This window comes from Halyomorpha halys, unplaced genomic scaffold (assembly GCF_000696795.3).
Source record: "Halyomorpha halys isolate HHAL.00 unplaced genomic scaffold, Hhal_1.1 Scaffold260.1, whole genome shotgun sequence".
In the NCBI taxonomy this organism is placed as follows: domain Eukaryota; kingdom Metazoa; phylum Arthropoda; class Insecta; order Hemiptera; family Pentatomidae; genus Halyomorpha; species Halyomorpha halys.
In genome coordinates, this window is record NW_027112780.1 from 855,483 (window position 1) to 873,875 (window position 18,393).

Sequence of the window (18,393 nt, forward strand, 5' to 3'; positions counted from 1 at the left end):
TGATTCAACGATGGGTAGGATACGTTTAAGGAGGAGTTTTTCAAAAAGTTTTGAAAGGATTGGAAGTAGGCTGATTGGTCTATAGGAAGCAGGATTATTAGGTGGTTTTCCTGGTTTTGGAAAGAGAATTATAATGGAATGTTTCCAAAGGATTGGGAAATGGGTTGTTCTTAGGATGCACTGGCAAGATGGTATGTGTGTAATAGTCTCTGGTGGCAAACCATTTCTTTTTAAATCATAAATGCGAGTAACATGAATATTTTTTTAATTAACAATCGTACCACATTTAATATGGTTCAACCCCGACCAAAATATGATTTAAAAGAGGTTCTACTGTAATTATATAATTTACACACATGGATGGATAATGAAAAATATTTAAGGCCAAAAACCTTCGCAAAATTCTGAAAACTACTGAGAATTTGTAAGGAATAAAATGATCCATAATGACCTGAATAAGCCATAGTTGCAGATTTGGCCTGTGCCAGATATCAATCCTTAGATGAAAAACTCCCTAACCATCTAGACCTTCTATATAGGCTTATATAAGCTTCTATTTAGGAATGTTATTGGAGTTCTACGAATGAGTAGATTCTCCACAAGTCTCTATCATGTCATTGTATTGTAATGCACACCATATGTGTTTTTTTGTCAATACAGTTGTATATTTCAATGAATTAATAATTTAAGGTCGCTCAGATATTATTTGTCCTGTTGAGGAAATAAATGATTAAATATATAAATTTATTTTTTATTTTTTATCATGGAAGGTACTAATTTGATTATGAAAGTTTCAATAATGTTTTTTAAAAATCAAATGTTACGGAGCCATAGGAGCGATTATGGCTGTAATACGGATGTAGGGGACCCGGGTTGATTATATGTGGTGGATGGTGACGGGCAGTGGATTAGGGCTAAAAGGGGCCAACAGGCTGCTGAGTCTGCCAGAAAGTGTTAAAAACTGAAGCGGGGATGCCCGTTCCTGTCTCGTCACGTTTTAGCGGCAGTTTAGTTCCCTGACGGTCCTAACGAGTCCCATTCAAGACCGACGTCTTCCTCCCTCAATACTCCATCCCGCTTTAATGATCTAACCGCCCTGTTGGGTCCCAATTAACACCCCCTTCCTCTCTCGTCACATCAAACACATTTCCTCCGCTCATCTTCATACCTCCAAGTTGAGAATATCCAAATGAACCATCGGAGGTTTTAGAATGACTGCCAGGGAATGAAAAAAGGATAAATTCTGAGCAGGAAGAGCACAACGATTCTGGACATGGGAAGGTGGCACCTATGGAACCATCGTTATAATTTTTAATTTAAGGTTTGAAATATCGTATAATGTAATAAAATGTTTAGTAAAACCGAAGGTTCGAGCCCGATACCACCAATCGCTGCCTACAAACATACCCTCATTATGCCCGTCCAAACCCAAACCTAACAGATCTAGCACCTACGCTTTGGTATACCCATCGGATGTTTACTAGTCGGTTCTTTGTTTTATCATTTTAGGGACCATTAGCTACTATGATTTCGTAGTCAAATTATTTTTCTGGCCCAGCTTCATAAAGAATGCTAATAGTACCAGTAAATATTTTGTTGAAGAATAAAGTTTCTGTCCATGTATCAGTGGAGAAAATCGTCAATAATTAGAACAAATATTTTTAATTATTTAGATCCTTAGAGACTTAACTCCTCCATTGATACCTGCTAAAACGTATCACCTACTTAGACCGTCTCACACTACTGCCACAATTTTTTTTCAAGTTTTAGTTTTTAAAAAATTAAGCTTTTTAGTTCTACGATTAAATATAACGAAAAAGAATTCAAATCGCTTCATATCCGAGAATGAAAATATTACTTGGTGGAAATTAACATTATAATCTTTATTTTTGAATTATATAATATAATATTGTCTTCTGGTCGCGCTTGGACTCATTTTCGCTAGAATTTTATGTAGACATAAAAAAACTAAAAAATAAATTAAACTTTGAAATAAAATAAAAAAATCTTGCAAGTATCAAGGTTAGTTAATCAGTGAGGTCTGCGTATTGTGGGTACCTGTCATATTAATAGAAACTTTACGATTAAGCATTTCAAATACCGTAAAGTGCCTGGCCTGTGATCATTCTAAGTTATATCAATTGAAAATACATACAAATTTTGGATCATTAAACAATTATAAATGAAAGGGTAAATGATGTGAAATTGTGTTAAGAGAGAGTGAAGAGGGGAAGAGAGAGGAAATAGAAAGGGGGGAGGGGGTTGAAACCTCTTACTACTTTATAAACACTCAGATCATATTTTCATATGTTTTAGTAGCCTTGATGGGGAAGCTTTTGCCCGAGTGTATTGAGGCTTCAGCCTGTGTACGTGTCTTAGCAACCTCGAGTCTGTTGTGCCCCAGTTCCGGCTGGGCGGGGTGATTCTTATATAGTGGTGGTCCCTTGGAATGAAAACTCGGCCTCCCCACTATGGTGAGTGTTACATAATTGATTGGTTACCTATAGGCAAACCGCCCTTGTTCGAAAATAGCTAGGTTGGGGTTAAAAAAAAAATTAAAAAAATACCCAGATAATTTGAAAAACGTTATGAGTTGATTTTTCCCCAGAAAAAAATGCATTTATAAAGCACAATGCTGTAAACTATTATGAGATAAATTAACCATACAGTAGATTTATTAATTAAAAATTATTGAAATATATTATCGATTTTTTTAAGGATTTATGAAACCTATTTAATTTAAGGATAAATAAAAACACGAGACTATAATTGATTAGATCATTGGGCATAGGTGCAATGTAAACGGACCCCAACTCGGAAATCCAGGCCATACCAAATGGGTGTAAGAAAGAACAATCTGTAGCCGGGAGACAATGAAGAGAATTTATGGCCCAATCGAGATAAGTGAGTTTTATTTGGGCGACAGGTGCGGCACTAAATGTCCACCCCGGACAAGGACCTGCAATAAGTCAGCCTTGTTACGGCTAATTAGCCCTTAACCACCCAGCTTTTTCCCCCACTACCAATATTTTCCAGGGAGGGCCTCCCTAAATTCAGACCTTCCACCTCTGCTCTTTGGCCCTCCAGGTCCGGCTTAAGTGTTTTTACAATATCCCCACTCGGCTTAACTGTAACGAAGCCTATGGTCTATAATTGACAAATCTTAGCCAACTTGTATTCCTGTCATTAATTAAAAATTATCTGGCATATCAATGCTTCCCTTGAGCGTATATGTTGATTAAAATAACACGTTTGAAAGTGTTATTTTTTTTTATGTATGTTTCTTATTCCATAAATATATAATGTATAATATTTACCAAATCGTTTTAGGAAACCCCCTTACACAATACAATTGTATTAATACTAAATACATTTTACATAATTACTCTATTATACATTTTGGTAAAACAAACCAAAGGGGAAAAATAAATAAAATAAAAACCAAAACATTATTAAATTAAAATAAAATATTTGCAATCGAATAGAATAAAATACAAATCATTGATTTATATTTACATTAATATATGTCTGGTTCTGTTTTGTTTATAAGCTCTAAGGGTTGTTGTTTTAATGTAATTTTAGTTTAGGCATTTTGGAATAAATTATTTGCTAGTTTATACATGTAATCCTGTACGGTGTCTATATTTAATTCAGAGTGTATTTTATATGTTCTAGTGTGATATGGATAGTTATTAACAATCTTGAGGCATTTTTTTTTTTGGAATACTTGTATTTTATTTTATTTTAGCTGAATTAGTACAGCTCCATATGGGGCAGGTATAAGTTAATGTGAGTCTTAGTACCGCATTATATAGTATCAATTTATTTCTACTGGATAATATTGATTTTTTATTAAAGTATTGATACATTTTACATAGGATTTTCCTTTCGTTTTCTAATTTCGAATTGATGTTGTGGTTAAATAATAGTCAACCATCTAAAGTGACTCCTAAGTATTTAACTTTTTGGCAAAAGGGATAGGGGTGTTATTTAAATCTATTTTCTACTGAAGTACAGGCCGTGGTTTCATGAAATTAATGGCTTCTGTTTTATCAATATTTCAAACTAATCCACATTTTTTAAGATATTGAGATGTTTTTTTTTAAAGCATATTTTAGTGCAAGTGTGATGAGAACCTGCCAAAATACTCCTCCTTTATAACAGTCTTTTTAATAAATTTACAACAGTATAATAAAATACAATAAGTAAATGTGTTCATGAACTAGAACCGATAATCAGAAAACATAATATCTTGTAAGGAAACACTCAATGGAAGCATTTGATCACTGTTTATGTTAGAAGGTTTCGCGACCATCTTCTTTTCAGACACCTCGTTGGCTTTTCATGAATAGTTTGCGAAGATAGCATAGGAAACTAGTGGGTTTGTGTGGCAATGCATTTTGGGGAGCGCGGTGGCATAGCAGTAAGGGCACTATCTACTAACTCCAAGGATCCGGATTCCGGCCGCGGCAAGTGAACTCCTTGGGTTCTGGAGCACTCCTGGTGTCCGCCCATCTTCATTAAGTGGAATCCCTTAATTTTTGGAAAAGACTGGCGGCTGAGCGTGATCTTGAAAAAATTACTTCCTTGCGTAGCCGTTGTTCTAAACACAGTGGTTCCTTACAAAGTACTGAACCCACGACCCTTCATGGACACTAGAGGTTCACATTATTATTATAGCTATTTCCGGCCAAATCTCCAACAAATGAGATATTGAGGTCTTTATGAATAAGATTATTTGTGACGTAATAATAACGAAACTTTAAGGATTTTGGATTGTAAGGATGGAATATAATGGAGCTCTAAAGTCCAAATGGGTCTGACAACTGGCTCAAGCCTTCCAATTTGCACAACATTTGGCGAGCTTGTAAAATTAATCCACAAAATCATCGTATCTTGAACTGGATTATATACACTACTGTGTGTATAAGTGTTTACTAGCAATTGCTACTAATGTGATGTTTTTATAATTCCATACATGATTTAGGAAAAATATATATAAATTAGTTTCAAAAGCTATTTCATGAACTTAGGTTAAAAGGTTTGTTAATAATAGGTGAAAAGTGGAAGCCACTTGCCTAGTTTTACATCTTTAGTAATCTTAATGGACTTTACAGCAGGTTTAATGTTAGTTGGTTATAAAAAACACTAGCAATAATCATCAAACATTGAATTAAGTTGAATAGAACATTAAGTCGTCTTTAGTATGTAATAGACCATTGTTACAATGCTGAGCTGACAAATTAACCCGTCCTCTTATCTCCGCTAAAAGATTTGAGAAAATATAAGGTAGACTATTTAGCCAGATAAAAGATGAATCTATTGCATAATTTAAATAAAAACTTCTATTTTTCTCATTAATATCCTTTGAGCCCAATTGGATCTAGATTTGGCAAGTTTGTAAAATCAATCGACAAAGTTATCATTCCTGGATCACGGATTAACACGACAAAGAATCTCATAAACAGAAATAGTTAAGATTATTGGAGTATGGATAATAGAGTGTTCCATAATGGATAGGATTGACAGATAGATTCATCATTACCTTATTGAGCTTGTCATATTCAGGAGCTCACGTACGTAATGGAATGATTAACGGAGACAAATACCATGCATCTTCGTGGTTTTAAATAAACAAATCGTCTATTCTGATATTATTTGATAATGTCATCTGTTTTATATCTCTTAGTAATTAATATAGCTTAGACTCTAATATGGTCTATAGTGAAAGAGAAACGGCTCTCTTCTCACCCCGATGGAAAAATATCTTAAATAAATTAATTTTATTTCAATCACAATATTCGTTATTTCAAAAGAATTGATGAAATATTTATGAACAAGGAAACATAGTCCAAGGATACTCTCATACATTAATATATTTGTTGTCTTAGTGCAAATAATGTGTTTCAGAAAATGTTAAATTATTTAAATACAAAAAAAAACTTATATCTCTACAGTCTATAAGACATAATTTTAAGACCCGGCTCGATCGAATCAACCAGATATAATTGTCGTGGCTACTGACATTAGATTTCTGAAATTTGTTCGATGCTTACGTTTGTAATTGGGACTTGGTGGCTTAGAGGCCAGTCACATAAGTCACAGTTAATGAGATTTGGATTGGTTATGACGTGTTTGTTTAAAAACATAATTATTTTAGTTTTTTTTTACTATTTTGACACCTTTATTGACCGCCACTCGGATTATCTTCCTCCAAAAGACAACCTTTCATTTTAAACCTGCCTATTTGGAAAGCTGGGTAATTGAAAAGCCTCTTTATGTAATAAAAACACTGTCTCTTGAGATCCCAATTACAATTTAAGAAATAAAAACTAATTGAAAAAAAAAAAATTACAAAACTATATAATAATGATAAAGTATGGATTAAATTTTCGTTAGAGGCAATTTGGAAGTTAGGATGGAGTTGTCGTCTTGGAGCGGGTTGGGACGTTTGTTCTAAACTTATTGGGCTATGAAACGTATTCAAGTTTCTGACGAAACTTGCGAGGTGGATAGGAAAGGCTACAAGATATCACTGGAGGAGTTATCATATTGAAAACAGGGCTCGCTTAAAGTTTATTCTCAAGCATGGTTAAAGTTGAACAACACGTGCAGGCTTACTCAAGCAGAGATAATTCTCAGGCAATCCCGACTCCCTCGTCCATTTAAAGCTACACCTACCTATCTCTAGGGATACATAGTTTGACTATGAGTAGATGTTGCCGGGCTCTTTATAAATGTAAGGGAATATATATATCCGAAACTTCTAGACATCAAAGCTAGAGTACAGAGCCAAACTCTCGGAATCAATATCAATAATTAAACTGAAAATAAAAAAAACACTAATAACCTGACCAAATTAATATATTTGTCATCAAAAATAAAATGTTTAATCATATCATATAATACATATTTTTTTCGTGTTAGAAGATGAAATATATTATTACAATCATACTAACTATGTTGGGAGCGGGATAGCTCAGTAGGCAAGGCTCTGTGATACTAACTCCATGGATCCTGGTTAGAATCTGGCGAAAGATAATTATTTATTCTTTTACTGTAGCCATGAGTAAGTCCACTGGGTTCGGGAGCCCTCTTAGGGCACGCCCAGCCTCCACAAAGTGGTTATTCTTAATTAGGGGAAAATCTGGCGGTTGGGCGCGATTACCTGTAACTCAGGGAGTTCAGACCAGAGAGAGGTCTTTGAAATCTGGAAACTGCACCGGTGCTGGTTCCAATTCGGCCTGAGAGGGGTCGACTTTCATTTCTGAGGAGATCCCACGAAATGAAAAATTGATCCCCTACCATGGTGTTAGAATAGGGTGGTACCATGTAGTTAACTCCTCGTATGCCAGAAATGACCAGAAAGGGGGACATAAAAAAAAAAGAAAGAAAAGAAAATCACCTTATTACACAACCGTTGTATAAAAAACAGTACTGAGTCCGTATGAAAGTAATTGTCTAACTTTAAGGAAAGAAATTCAACCTTTTTCAGTTTATTATAATGAAACGTTTTGAGCTTAACCCCTATCATTCTATATCATATATCATCTATGTCCATAACATTGGTATTTCGGATATGCATTTTACGGATTTGGCAATAAGGATAGCAGTATCATTTAACACTTAAGTCCGAAGGAAGTATTGGTCATCGTTTTGTGAAAATTACGGCTTTTTTTAAATGTTTAGAAGCAATTCCAATTTTTTAAGGTATTCGATTTTTTTTTTTGTTTTTCCTTCAGTGATTTTGTTAATGCAGTGGGGCAAAGATATCCATAATAACATTTTTGACTTCGGCTTGAGAAAAAAAAATGATTTGCGAATTTATTTATGAATATAATAAATAATATTGGGCCTAAGCCGGATTCTTGCAGGAGCGGTATGTTAGTTATATTTAAGACTTAACTGAAGAAGGATTTACTTTAATGGTGTGATACATGAGCATTAAATATTGATGAGATTACTTACACATGACCCTGAGTAGAACCGGATTGCTGCTTCCTTTGCCTTCGCTGTTAGCGGCGAGGCAAGTGTACTCTCCCGCTGTAGCTCGCGTCACACCCTGCAGAACAAGGCTGTGGTCGCTGCGTATCACGCCACCGCTTATATTGTGGTGTATCTCCTCACCCTGAAGAAGAAAAAGTGATGAAAATAAATAAAAAAATTAATCAATTTCTCCAAATATTAAAAAAAATTTTTTTTTTTTAAATATGTGTACAATCTATTCATTGGTTATCAGGGAAAAGTGTTGTTAAGTTTGAAATATTAAAATTTAAAATGTAGGGTTGTACCAAAATTAAAATTAATCGACTTCTATTAAAATTGATACTATTATTTTAATTGAAAATACGAATATATTTAAAAGGAATATAAAAATCATTCTAAAATCAATAAAGACTATAGTGACAAATAAAAAATGAACCTCTTACTTTATATAATTTAATAATAACAGTGGTATGTTTTTTTTAAATTAATCTTTGGTAGACTATTAATTTATATCTATGGATATGAAAGCCAGAAAAAAAAAATTACCAAAAATTTTCCTTATTAATTAGATAAAAACTGTCAGTCAAGCTTGATTTTGATTAAATTAACTCCTTCCACAACCGTTGGTCTAGTAACAGTACTTGCTTATAAATTACTGACTCTATATGGGTTCTAGCGGCACAGATTAACCTGTTTTTGATTGATATTTAATGATTAAAAATAAATTTTCTATTAAAACTAACAACCACAATAATGTTGTTTATAATAAGTAAATAAATACTGAAATGTACGATAAAAAAATTTAAAGAAGGAAATTTCAATCTTTTTTTCTAAACATGAAAATTAATTAATGAAAACGAATTACATATTTTAAGCAGAAATTGTAGAAAAAAAAATTAATGACAACAACGGACGGAAAGGCCCCTGAAGAATCACTTAGTAAGCAAGAATATAAAAACAGTTTTTAATACTGAACGTATAAAAATAATATACATTTATAGATATATCATGTTGATTTAATGTAAATATGACAGAAGATTAATATTGTAAGGTATTTTTTTATGTTTCAGATATCTAACATTAGGAAAAAAATGCTATAATATCACAAACCAAATACATATTGCAAGAGTTCATTTTGATCAATGAAACATTTAGTTAATAAACATTGCAATTTTTATAGCTATCAATAAAATATTTTTGATTTGATTATGTTTCTATTTTTTATTTTTGCAAGCATATTTTGCATCAAATGTAAAGTATTTCATACTATTAGATACCGAAATAATACTCACTCATTCCGTCCATATGTTTATCACTCCAAAATAAAATGAGCAATCCATTAATTCGAATTAATTTTAAAAATTAAGATGTCAAAATCAGATTTAGATGGAGTAGCAATTACCTCGGCTTTTGGAGTTACTGTTTATTAAAAAAATATATTGGTTCATTAACTCCTTTATGCCTTGAGGTACTCGGAGTATTTCCGCTCAGTTGCTCACTTAATATGCAGTATTTTCCTTAATCGCTTCACTTTTCCCCTTAAACTTGGAAAATGCTCTCCTTATGAAGCGATCTTGGAAAAGTGTTGTGCCATTAAGAAAAGATTTAACTTTCTTTTATAGCTCTCTTTAAATACAAAATTTGCATTTTCCTTCCAGAAAAAAATACGTTATACAGCTTTATCACTATTATGATATCATGTTGATAATTATTCAATCAAGTAAAGCGCAATTTCATCATTCGATTATGTCAGTTCATTTTCAATAAAATAATAATAACTACATATACTGTGAAACTTATATAACACAGACCTAAAAAATAATTTTCTCCCTTATTTTTAGGTGTCCGTTAAGACGGTGTGATTATAAAATAATATTAATACGAACCGGGTGGTACCATGGAGGAACAGGGGTACAGAACTGTTTTTGGAACAACTGTTTTTCTACTTAAAGGTTCTATCAGAGAGATAGGAACGGATTAATAGGAGCTATGTAGGAGGAAGGAATTGGCGGAGTTAACAGAGCAGCTCAAGGTGCCAGACTCGGTCAAAAGCTTGCTCAACGTCGATAAAGACTCCCGTGCAGTACATCCCACGCTTTAATGTGGAAGATATCACATCCACCACACGATGACACTGTTATATAGTAGAATGGGATGTGCTAAATTCAAACTGGTGATCAGGAATAACATGATTGAATAGGAGTTTTTCTAAGATTTTTCCCTTAATGGCCAGAAGGGGGATATGACGGTTGGATGATGGATATTGAAGTGGCTTGGAGGGTTTGGGAAACATTTTTATTATATACATTTTCCAAGGGTCGGGAAAATAGGTGTATCGGAGGGTAACACGGATATAGGCAAGGAATAGGGTAGCTTTACGAGAGAGCTGTTTCAGAATATGGTATGTTACGAACAAAATAGTAAATACGACCTCTTATTACGTTTATAGTTTTTCGTTGTATATTTTTATTCATTGTAACAATTCTCAATTTAAGGGCAATGCTCCTTCCACCACCCCCATAATTAGGAGTTCGCCCTTGTTTTGCGCCTGTTTACATTTGGCCCGAACTATTACCTAGCTAATAAATTTAGAATTCCTCATTCTGGCTAGAATAGCTTATTAGCTATATATATTCTTACCTTCATTCCTAGATTTTCATACACCAGGACCTCAATCCAAATAAACAAAAATTTGTTTTAGACCAGGTCTTATTTACTTAATGTGATTCTAGTTCACCAAAATCTCCATCACTAGTGGACTTCTTTCAAGTCATTTGCGTTTATGATTTTGAAAAAAACCCCGCTAGATGTATCTTTATTCGCTCAATTTAATATCACAGTAAACCTATTTCGAATATCAGGTGTCGCAGCTCCCATGTTATAAAGGGAATGTCGACTACAGCATATATTTTTGTTCTGTACTCAAGTGACCCTACAATGTAAATAATTTAGTAAGATATAAGGTAAAAAAACTAATACTTCAGGCAACTGGGTTAAAAAATAAAATTATTTTTAGAGAAAAAATTACACAGAATTATAAATACAGGTTTGTCAGAATAAGAATTTAATTATATATTTTTTAATCTCTAAGATTCCTTAAATTTCCATGTACTTTTCCGTTCAATTTACCGTGATTAAAAAAAATAATAATAATAATACCTGACATCATTCGAACGTCAATACAATACAATTATTGTTAATAACTGATGAAAATTTCAATCTCTAAATTGCGATGAGTAGCTTTAGCAAAACTGAGTAAGGGTACTTACATTGTGGAACCATGCTAATTTGTAGGTTTTGGGGTTGGCACGAATGTTGCATTCGAAGTAGACGTCGTCTCCTTCCTTTATATCATCCGGGTTTAAGCTTGATCCCATCTTTAGAGTTACCACTGGCATATCTGAAAGGCAGAATCAATTAGGCAATTGGAATTTCTGAATTTCAATTAAGCTTTGACAAAAATCGTTAAATATATAATAGAAATATTATAGAATCAAGGCTTTAAATGTTATATAAAAGGCTATAGTTTTTTTTAGTAAATAATGTGTATCTATATATTAAAACAAATTCAACTGATTATTTTATCCTTCAACTTAATTTCAGAGTCGCTTATATACTTCATTTTCTTTTAAATATATTTTTTAGCAGAAGACGTTGTGTCGAGGATTCTAGATGGTTTTAGGTTCGGTTCCTACCTGCATCAGTCAATATTATTGTTTATTTTGTGGCAGCCACGAGGAATGAATCTTTGCATTCCAATTCCTGGGTCGTATAGTTCCTTAGCAGAAGATTTGGATAAAAAAAAAGAAAGTTTTTCTTAAAGACCACGGAGCTCAATTTATTATTGGTTCACCGTATTTGTTCTTAATGTTGTAATACAGTAACAAAGCTAAATATTATTATTTTATTTTTTTCATAAATGAATTAAAATAAAAATCAGACAGTTTAGGTAAAAGAAAAAAAACAGTGCCCCGTAGTACTCCTTAAAATATAAATAAAATAAAATTTCACCTTCTCTCACTTCTTAGACATCCCTTAATAGAGAATGAAACAACTTCAATTTGTGTTCGTGACTCTTTGATTCGAATCTCGTTTCACTTCCTCACCTCTGTACAGAACTGAAAACTTTTTTTTTTTTTTTTTTAATAATATCAAATTTATACATAAGCACTTTGTAGATGTTTATATTTTTAGATATATAAAATTTTATATATGCATGAACCAGTTAATTTTTTTTTTAGATTTTAAGACGAATACACGCTCCAAATGTCTTTCGGATATAAAAGAGTCCATATACTCCGTGGATAGCTGAATGGAAAATGTCTAAAGCTGGGCTGCCAACAAGTAATTACGAACCCCCGCATGCAGCAATGTGTCGGGACGATTAGGAGCGGTCCTAATGCTTTTGGATCTGGCTGGTAATGGCTGCAATGACTGCAGCTACACAAATCTGGTTGGATCTTTCCAGCCAACTCTACGCCATTATCTTCATATCGTCTTTGTTTGTCCTATACATGGTGGAGGTACAATTAATTTTTTTTTCCCGTTGAATTATATTCAATATTCACCTTTCAGAAATCACAACTGGATTTATACTACAAAAATATTAGAAACGTTGGTCTAAAGTATATTTAAATTATAAAAGAAAGTTGTGATTTTTATTGGAAGGTTCCGAAAACAAAACCTTAACTCTCTCAAGCAGTAGTAAATAACTAATCAAATTAATTCAGACATCATAAGACAGAAAGATCATCGAGACCAGAGATAGAACCTCTCACACCAATAGTTTAAAAACAACTTATTACTAAGAGATATTGAATTGTTCCTTTAGAGTTCAACATATCAACATCAACAAACTGATTTCCTTTAATTGTGGCAATAGTGACAGGAAGTTTTTATTTTGTGTTTGAGGTATTCCATAGATGGTCTACGGTAATGTAGACTGGAGTTAATTTGTAACAACTCTAATAGCTTTAGGAAAGTCTCTACAACAACTTCAGTAAAGTACATAGCCATAGCCTATGGTTTGGAATACGTATAACTCCAAATAAAGTCAAAGTTTTTTTATCCAAGCATGGCTGGTTCTATTATTTCCTTGTATGTCTAAATCTCCTAAATGTCTTAAGGATCGATATTTGACCAACAAACAATAATTTGAATCCTTACCTAACAGGTGGATTCACTGTTTTTACAAGAAACAAAGGTTTGAATATGAAGAATAAACTTAAATTTAATCATCAATCAAAATGATTAGATAAAATATTTATTGAACCTCACTAAACCACAAACATAAAAAATAAACTAATGTAAGAATTATTTTTTTTTATTAATTTAACTTTTAAACGATTTAATTTTTTACGATGCTTTTTTTTCACTACTGATTGTTAAATATATCAGATAAAATTGTTTTTTATATATCCTATTAACACCAATAAAAAGTGATGCCCAATTCACTTTATAAAAAATATACATAAATCTGGACTATAATTACAATTAATTAACGGTCCAAAACATAAAAAGCGATGTGTTCTAGAGAAAAATTACTAAAGAGTAATTAAATAAAAAGTAATTTTGGTGCTCACTTAAAATTCTTGCAATAGATTAAAGTAACTGCAATCACTCTATTCAATTATTGTAATTGCAATTGAGGTTTTAAATTAAAATTACTTTAAGAAAATTTGTAATTGCAAATACAATAAACTGTAATTTAACTGGTATGTAGATTATGAGTTGTAATTTAATAAATAATAGACTTGTTTTCTTCAATAAATTATATAACAGATGGTTTGTCGGTTTGACATTACATAATTGCATTAACCAATTATAATTGAACTATTAGAAAATGTCAGAATGTTCAGAAGTGGGGATTGCACATAAGGTTATAATCGCTTATCACAATTAAAATTACACCATTTTAAGTGGTGGCTATTAAAATTACAATTATTTATAATTTGAATTTAATTTAAGCAATTTCAAGTTATCTTAATTGTAACTGAAACTACATTTTGCCCGACATAGATATCTAATATATGCAAACCTAATTCAAAACCATATTCACAAATTGCAGTACACCATTGGACCAAAACGATGCAACTACGAGTATTACGATATCGAGAAGAGTTCTTGTTATTCGTCAACCCACTGCTGATACTAATTTTTATGAAGAGATTGAAAGTATTACAAGTAAATTTGAAGAAAGATATGTTAAGGCAATCTTGGGCTAGCGAAAAGTTTGCACCACTCTTCAATGATCTATTGTCGTTTACAAATTCTGGAGTTCGCTGACATCAGTACAATCTATTTTGAGGAGATTTTACCCTTACAATAATTAATATTTTTGTTTGTGTATTTTAGTTTCACTCCAATTTTCTATATTTAAACAGAAAATCGAATTAATAACAACTTTAACAAAACTAGTAAACGGTCATCTATTCCTGTTTGTTAGCATCTAGAGACATGGCCAACCGTTGGCAAAGAGCCTCGCAAATCCTTTGTCTGTAGAATGTAGAGGATGGGACAAAGTGTAATTTAGCTGGGCTCTTCGGGTCCTAGGAGGCTTAGAAAAATGTTGTTTGAGCGTTCACTTTGTTCTCAGAGCTCCCTAAACCACCTTCATTTTCATGACCCTTCTATGTTCACTAATAGGTTCCTAATGCTCAGCTCGGGTAATATTGTGAAGCAAAAATGAGTTTCTTGAGGAACAATTATACGTGGAAGTGTTCTGCGAAATACTCCATACATACTGTAAACCAGCTGGTCGAAATTATATCGTTACCGAGAGGTTAAGTAGATTTATGAAAATCAAGTTTTTAATAATTTTCATATTTTCAATTAGTGAAATTATCGCTTATTTATAATTAAATGTAAATTTCAAGAGATAAGAGAAAGAAAGAGTTGAGTCGTGAGGCAATACTTTATCGTCTTCTTTCTTATTCGTAATATATTATTGTTTTTAACCTCTGCTTCAAAATCTTAAGTATTTTTGAAACCTAAATGAAACTATATAAACATTTTACAGGGCTACATTAATATCTTGTTTCATTTATTGTAATATTTGTTAAATTTATATTTAGCCAATTATTATCATTTGTGAGGAGAAGATGGTCTGGGTGCGGTCAGCTAAAATATTTCCGTAACTTAATTACATCTGAATTATCCGAACATTGCTTATCTTATACCTTATCTTCCATTCTAGCCACTGTCCCTAACCATGACAAACAACTCTTTTACAAAACACCCTAGCCTATTCCCAAATTGTTAATATATTAAAACACCCATAATTTTTTTTCCTCCACAACTCCTTATTATATTATATTACTGACCTCCTGCCTTTTCTACTTATATTTTGCCTTCAGATCATTACACTATCAGCCAACTATAGTTTATACAATTTTCTAACACTTCGTTCTCATAGTTGTTTATTTCACACTAGTTATTTTCTAATTTTTCTGTACATACCTTTTATTGCATTTCATTTTTTTTCTACTGTATTAATTTTATCTAAACGGTCTTTTATAGTAACAATTTCCGCTCAGTTCAACGTATTTTTTGTGCTCCTAGGCCCACCTCTATTGGAAGAATTTTTCCCCTCTCACTTTTAACGGAATCTTCTTTTGAGCCGTAAGTTCTCTCTGTCTTTTTTTTAGATATTTTTTTCTCAACACTCGCATATCTCTTATACCTTTTTCCTTCCTTTTTCACTTTTTAGTATTTGTTTAGCTTATTTATTTTTTACTAATCTATATTACTATATAACTTTTATTCATATTGGAAGAATATTAAACAATATTTAATATGGAAGAAGATAGTTGACCGGATGAAGTAGATTGGAGGATGATAGTTCGGGTGGCTGTCAATAAATATATAAAAAAACTATTTTATGTTAACTAACGTTTCGCCCCACTTTGCAGGGCTTCCTCAGGGCTGTCTGATGGAAATACAAAGAACAACTACCAATGTTTGTTTATTCATATTGGAAGAAGATAGTTGACCATATGAAGTAGATTGGAGGAAGATAGTCCAGGTGGCGGTCACTAAAGGTAATAAAATAGTAAAAGAAAACTATTTATTGTTAACCAAAGTTTCACCCCACTTGCAGAGTTGTTTGTTTCAGTTGTCCTTTGTACTTCAATCAGACAGCCCTAACGAAACCCTGCATAGTGGGTTAACAATAAATTTAGTTTATAAGAATTTATATAAAGAAAATAAGTTTTTTTTTTTACTATATTGATACCTTTATTGACCACCACCCGGACTACCTTCCTCGGGTATAACTTTTATCTATTATAACAAATATCCTGTTTTCTTTCTTGCCCATTGTATCATATATATTGGTTTTTCATTTTATTATGTTGTTTTAAATTTTTTTCATTATTTTTAGAAACCAATTACATTTTTTATTATGTTTATTCTATTACTCATCATTTAAATTTTGTTTGTTGGTTAGTTTTGAAAGGGCGTTTAACAGCCTGGTCATCAACGCCCGTTGGTTGTTGGCTTTGGTAAGGCCTAGTTGTTTTAGTCATAGCTTTGGTATGGTGTACTGATCCGCACCAATTATAATTAAATTTGTGGCAATTATAATTTGTTTAATAATCGTTACGATATTGGAAAGGATGGTGAAAAGCAGATAACTGACTGTTCTAATTTTAAAAACAAGGCAGGTTAAATAGATAATTATAATAATTAAAGGCTGGTTATTAAGTTAGTCTGACGGATGAATTTAATGACTTTTACAATTACAGATTCGTCGTTTCTCAACGCCATTGGGACATTTGTTGGTAACCCTAACTGGTTCAGAGTTGATGTGTAGTGACGACATTCTTCAAAAATGTGAATTTATTTAAATTCATTAATCATTTCATTTAAATTTTGTTCCGCACCTTTCATTATGTTTATTTCAATATTCACTCGAACATTGACTTTTTTTATTCTTTAGTTTGTATAATCCTGACCTCTAAAATATTATATTTTATCTTCTATCTTCTATCAACCTACTACTATCTGATTCAATTATTGTTATGAATATTTCCAAGTTTGTTTATTTTTATTTTTTAAATATGAAGGTTGTTCTCTTTTAGTTTCGTTTATTTGTGTATTGTTTGTTGGTTGCACCCCCGAACATCTCCTCATATTAATCTACGGTCAACTAGTTACACCTCATTATCATTATTTGTTTTGGTTTTATTGATAAATAACCGCTTGTTATTTATTTCGTATCCCTGAAATGTTGAGCTCTTCAACAATAACTATTTGGTGAAGTCAATAGGCATTCACTGCATAATGCGAATATAGGTATTATTATTAATGCTATTAGTTATATTCAACGATATTGTGTAACCGTAAAAATCAAAGGATTTTCAGTGAGAAAATGTAGATGAAACAGTCTTACCTCGGCTGATATTGGAGGCCGGGGAACAATTGGTGGCTGATCCCTGAGGAGCGGTAATGGAAACGGGGCCTAAATTAATTTGGACGAGAAGACTATCCTCACGGCGGGTTATTAATGAAGAGTGTAATCCCATCCGCTCCTCACTCACACTGGCTCCAGGTTAAAGATGAATCCGAGGTCATCAAATAATCATTCGTCAAAGCTAGGGATTAGGGAGTACAATACGTCTTCGGTCTAAAAGATTATCAACTTGCCCCGTTGCATCAAATGATACAATGTTCGGGATGACAGCACAACAGCAATTAGTGGTAAGAACTACGCTTTTAATTGATTTTTCCGCCTATATTTCTAACAATATTAGGTATGATGAAAATTAACTTAGCGTAATATTGAAGTACATTGATGATGAATTAATATTGACCGTGGATAAATATAAAGTTCGAGAAGATGGTTGCGCGGTCAGTGAAGAACACAAATAAGTAAACTTATTTATAAGTGCTAACGTTTCGGCCTTCAACAGGGCGAAGAACAAAAAACAAGAAAACAGAAAAAAAGATTAAGAAAAGAGAAGGATTGTAAAAATGAAAAAAAAAATCTTTTTTTTTACACCCCTTATGCTTTCTCTACTCTTTTCTTATTCTTTCTTCCTTACTCACGTTATTAAGTTATGTTCACCACATCTTATTATTTTCATATTTACTAATTACTTCTTTTGGCTTATATAACTTTATATTTTATTTCTTTAATCCTGGTAATTTATTTAAATAAATAATTAGTTATACATACGTATTCTTTCCCACATTTTTTCACAACTTTAATTTTATATATTTTATTTTTTCATAAATTTACCTATTAGATTGTCAAACACAGTTTATTTTTGTTCTATTCTTTAAATATCACTTATTCTTATAAAGCCTTTTTCTGAGACTACAAATTTTTTTATTTTTTTTATTTTATACCAAATCGGCCTAGTGGGCCTTACATGGTTGATATAACCGTTATATTATATTATATTA

At 32.2% G+C, this 18,393-nt stretch overlaps 1 protein-coding gene across 2 annotated transcripts in view; it reads right to left on the reverse strand.

The window, feature by feature from the left end:
* LOC106680401 (nephrin) overlaps positions 1–18,393 on the reverse strand; it is a 233,905-nt gene that overhangs the window by 48,101 nt on the left and 167,411 nt on the right. For both annotated transcript variants that reach the window (XM_067050553.1, XM_014420097.3), the window contains exons 7-8: positions 11,256–11,386; positions 7,969–8,128 (exon numbers count right to left, since the gene is read on the reverse strand). In XM_067050553.1, coding sequence (XP_066906654.1) covers positions 7,969–8,128; positions 11,256–11,386 — 291 coding nt within the window. The remainder of the gene's footprint in view (positions 1–7,968; positions 8,129–11,255; positions 11,387–18,393) is intronic.